Source organism: Montipora foliosa, chromosome 8 (assembly GCF_036669935.1).
Source record: "Montipora foliosa isolate CH-2021 chromosome 8, ASM3666993v2, whole genome shotgun sequence".
NCBI classification, from domain to species: domain Eukaryota; kingdom Metazoa; phylum Cnidaria; class Anthozoa; order Scleractinia; family Acroporidae; genus Montipora; species Montipora foliosa.
This window is the reverse complement of record NC_090876.1, coordinates 47,479,396-47,484,395: the sequence shown is the minus strand read 5'-3', so window position 1 is coordinate 47,484,395 and position 5,000 is coordinate 47,479,396. Positions and strand designations below refer to the sequence as shown.

Genomic DNA, 5,000 nt, shown 5'->3' with positions numbered 1-5,000 from the left:
GCGAGAGACTTTACATAGCGCAAGAGATCCGCGCGCTGTTAAGAAAATGTACTGCATTTTTTGCCCCATTGGACATTACAAGAGGCCCAATGTCCTTGGGCCCCTTTCTCGAAAGTCCCGAAACTTCGGGCGTCACAATTCCCTTTGTTTCTCAAGAACGGAGATGATGCAAAGTCGTCAAACTTGACAGTTATTTTTATTTCAGTTACGTGGAAAACACGTTAAAAGATCGGCTTTCCATAACAAGCGGTTGGCAGTTTCACAAATGGCTTTTCGGGCCCGAAAAGTTTTCGGGACTTTCGAGAAACGGGCCCCTAGCCCGGGTTGCTCGAAGCTTGGCTAGCGCTAACCGGCGTTAAATAGCACGGAAACCTGTAGATTTTGATACCTCTTAACCAAGGGTTAGCGCTAACAAGGCTTCGAGCAACCGTCTCTTATTGTTTAGTTTCTTTGGATGTATGTTATGTAATGATACATGCAATGTATTGAACTACGGGTATGAAATCAAGTGAAGCTATGATCCTCGCAGTTATGAACGCAATTTTAGCAAATGTGTAGAGAAGCCTGAAAAATGTTATGCGTTGTATTTTTTCAGATGTAGCCATTGGTGCACCGTATGAAGACGATGGTGAAGGTGTGGTATATATCTACCGAGGGTCCTTGGGTGGACTTGTCGAAACCCCAATGCAGGTAGTGTCTTCAGTCTTCACGTTTATCTTCGATCGCAGACGCGTGCAAATCGAGCGAACAATACTGATGCAGGCACTTCACCTGCCACTTACTAAGTGAATTCTAATTTGTAAAGCTACAAAAGGCGAGTCACAGAAATGGGTTTATTAACGTGGCGTTGGCACCCTGGTTTGCTTATCGATAAATATCTTCTCCTTAAGGTCATCAAAGGTTCAAGTGTGTCCCCTGGCGTCAAAACTTTTGGATACTCACTGTCTGGAAAACTTGACTTGGATGACAATGGATATCCAGGTGAAACGTTGCTCTGACTCGCTTGCACTTGTTGCATTTACTATGTGCGATATGCTGTCAAAAGCTGTTGTGCATTATCTGGAATGAAACAAATTTTCGCTTTTCGTTGATTTGTAGATATTCTCATTGGAGCTTACCAGGCAGACACAGTGGTCCTGCTAAGGTAGGTAGCCACTTCGAAAAAGGAGACTGTCTAGTAATTCCCTGCTGCCTGCTCGCAGAGGTCTCTTTTCATATGCGTACTCTTGGCTGATGAGCACAGGAACAGAGACCTCTGCTATGGGTCGAAAATCACTGTGTTGAGCATGCGCGGCGGTTACTACGCGGTTGTGTGGGCTCACTGAACAACAGCGGAATTACTGTAAAGGGATGCGCGGGACACAGCGGGCTCAAGTCATAGTCAGCAAACATATCATGGGCCAAGCGCTTTGAAGAGTGCCGTCCAAGGTTGTGGACGACGGTTGGATCAAAGTGAGTTTCTACGCATGGCATAGGTCTCTTTTCCAGTACTCGTCAGCCAAGCGAACGCAAAAAGAAAAGAGACTTCTGCTAGCAGGGAAGTAATACCAACAAAGTAAAGGGGCGCAAAAGTCTTCCAGAGCTGGTTTACGCACACAACGCAAGCTTGAAGTGGCTCTGTCTCGGCAGTACAGTTGATTTTGTGTAGTTTTATTTTCGCAGATCGAAACCTGTGATCTCAGTTTCGTCGTCAATATCAATTTCACCCAATACATTTGACATCAAGGGAAACAAGACCTGCAATAAAACGGGCCAAGGCAATGTTGAATTTCCTACTCAGTGGTGAGTCCAGCTTTGTTGAATCTCAGGCTCGTGATGTCAATTTAAAAGAACAATAGAAGAGAAAATTTCAATCGTAATCGTTATTTCTTTTCTTAATTGTTAGCTTTTCGATTGAAATTTGCGCAAACTATACAGAAAGATCCGGAACTGTAACCGATAAAATTGGTAAGTAAACGTAAACTTAAATTTGAAATTCGGAATGGTTACCTTGTTCATCACACCACGCACACGCTAATGGTGGTAGGGTTTTAATCTCCCTTTTATTCCTTTTTTGCTCAAGAATATAAGTCTCCTTAAGCTTTTTTCTAGGATCCCGGCATTCCTCATAATCATGTTAGCTGGGCGAGTGATATTCGACAAACCTTCCTCTACTATAGAGAAAAATGGCCTACCATTTTAGTCCGTTTTGAATCACTCTTATCAAAGCATGTACACGATACCAAACCTTAAAGCTGCTTTAAACTACAGAAGGGTGAACTAAAAAATAGTTAAGTGGAAGTTACATCCAAATGAAGTAAATGTATATTTTTGCCACAATTGCTTGTAATCTCGCAATCTGATTGGCTAATTTTCCGTTGTCGATAAGACTCTAGACAACGCTGCTCGCGTCAATTTGTCACGCAATGTAATATCCAATCAGGAAAGCTCATTTTGGGAAATAAACCAATCGTATTGCGAAAAAGTTATAGAGCGGGTTTCAATCGAGTGTCGTAAAACCAAAACCAAAGTAATTACTTTGGCCAGTCAAAAAGGACGGAGACAATCCAGTAAACCAATCAAAACTCGAAGTAATTACACGTAGCCGACACAAAGCTCGGGAAAATGTGCACGCGCGAGCCACGATTAGTTTTGGTTTCACTTGTGATTGGTTGAAAAAGTGGTGCGAGAACTTTGAATCAATCACTGAGTGAAATAATGCAAAACCAAACACTTGCTCTTTCTTTGTGTCATGATTTTGGTCGCGCTCTGTAATAAACACTTTCTTTGGCGTTGAATATTGCGGTAAAAAACAAATCGAAAGTGGTTCAGCGTTAGGGTTAGCGTTGTGGCATTGTGGCTGCGCCTCGTGAGTCCACAACATTTTGACCACTGTGATGACGAATATCGTTGTCGATAAGAGAACAGACAACGCTGAACCACGTTCGATTTGTTAAATTTGAAGTGCGGTTTACAGATGAAAGTGGGAAGTGAGTCTCGCATTTATCTGGACAATTTAAGCAATTTTCTCTTGTAGACTCCAGAAAAAGCGATGCCGGTGCAACGCTCTACCAACTGAGCTGTGAAGCCACTCAGTTTTTAAAAATTTCCTGTGCATGAATATCAATTGTGCCAAGTTTGACAAAAATCTGGATAGTACGTCATTTTCAAGGGAATTACCTTAAACAATTTAAGCAAATGTCTCTTTATAGACACCTGAAAAATTGCCTAAATTGTCCAGATAAGTGTAAGGTTCACGTCTCGCTTCCCAAGTTTTCATCTCTTAACCACTTGCGTTTATGCCGTTTCACACACAAAATATACCAAATCTACCCAAGACCAGATTGGTCTATACCAAGGTAAACTTGGCAAACCGAAACTGACCCTTTTGTTAATAAGGAGCTTAAGCAACGACAACGGCGACGGCAACGTTGCTTAAGCTCCCTAATGTAATCGCAAACCTATGTTTGGAGTGTTTGACTTGTAAAATGTTATTTTTCCAGCCCTGCTCATTGCTTTCTTTTGCGGTTCCCTGTTGATCATTCCCTATTCACATCTGATGATTATATCCTTCTTTTCAGCGATGGTGTTCTTTATAAAATCTGACATTGATTATGCGGAAACAACGAAGCGTGTTCTGTTTAGTTTAAACAACCAGGACGAAATTAATGCGACTGAAGACGTTCGAATCACTAGGGATTGCTTCATTCGGGAAGCGTACTTCAGGGTAAGAACTGTGGTAATATCATAATAGACCTTATTCACGATAGCCGCCATGTTGGATTTGCCTTTATCATGCAAATTAGCTACACACTTCTGAGGAGGCAAACAACTCAAGTTCGAGAGGTTATAACGAACATCTTAGCCACACAGATGATTTGTTTCACATTCATTAAATGTTTATCACCTAAGTAGTAAAATAGAATGCTTACAGAAGTTACTTTGATGTTTTTTTAGTGAAAAAATGAGTAGATAACGAAGTAGAAAGTCAAAATGTCGGAATCAATCAAAAGATATAAAATTATTATAAAAGGTACCTAATTCTAAATTCTAAAATGTACTTTTAGCAATGTTAATTCAATACTTCGACGAGCCGATTTTCCGCAATGTTTGCCCCCCAGCATAACACATGGCTAATTTGCATGACAATTTGAAACCAACATGGCGGCTATCGTGAATTAGGGCTATTATGGTGTCTTTTCTCAGCAGTCGTAAGAAAATCTAGTCTGACATGTTAATGAAGAGATTTAATGATTGATTGGTTGATTGTGGATTCATACAGAGACGACGACGCCCGCGGCTGCAACCTTAAGTCTGGTTTTCACCATTCTCGTCACCAAAGCCCCGGATCTGGGCTCTGGGAAACTCTATGTAGGAGAACATGCGCCGTAGGGCTCTTATCGCCAACAATTGGCTATGTGAACCTTACGGCGCCTGTTTTCTGCTCGTGCTAACATGAATGCACCAATCAGAGACGCTTGTCATTGTTCTTTTCGAAAACCAACGAGAAGACACTTTGTATCAGGGTTTCCCAGAGCTCTTATGCGCAAACGAGAAGAGCTCTGGGCCCGGTTGTTCAAAAGCCGATTAACGCTAATCCCAGATTAACAGTTAACCAATGAGTTTATTTCTCTACTCCCAAATGTTGTTCAACGCTGATATTCGGCAAAACCGTACATTATAAGAAGTCAATTATGAGAAACAAAAATCAGCAAAAGAAACTATCACCAACAAGTTGAAAATATGAAGCAAAAGTTTACCCTAATCCAGGATTAAGTTAATCGGCTTTCGAACAACCGGGCCCTGGAGTCCAGAGTTGGTTTTCACTTGTGCCTCTGTTCTCCTTGTACCGTGTGAAAACGAAACACGGCATAAGCCCAAGGAGATTTGCTACACCTGGCCGTGTCTGACCAATTAAAGCACTCGTTCCAGATTCCCCGCGTCTCAACTTTTGAACAAAATGGCGGAGGCCGTCGTTGATTTTGATGAAACGTTATAGTTGTGTCGACGTTCGTTTTCAC

At 41.7% G+C, this 5,000-nt stretch overlaps 1 protein-coding gene across 1 annotated transcript in view; it reads left to right on the top strand.

Annotated features, from left to right (window-relative positions):
- The window catches only part of LOC138012522 (integrin alpha-3-like), a 34,897-nt gene that overhangs the window by 9,507 nt on the left and 20,390 nt on the right, over window positions 1-5,000 (top strand). Inside the window, exons 8-13 of the mRNA XM_068859311.1 lie at window positions 596-690; window positions 891-981; window positions 1,099-1,144; window positions 1,663-1,782; window positions 1,886-1,947; window positions 3,561-3,706. Of these exons, the coding sequence (XP_068715412.1) occupies window positions 596-690; window positions 891-981; window positions 1,099-1,144; window positions 1,663-1,782; window positions 1,886-1,947; window positions 3,561-3,706 (560 nt within the window). The remainder of the gene's footprint in view (window positions 1-595; window positions 691-890; window positions 982-1,098; window positions 1,145-1,662; window positions 1,783-1,885; window positions 1,948-3,560; window positions 3,707-5,000) is intronic.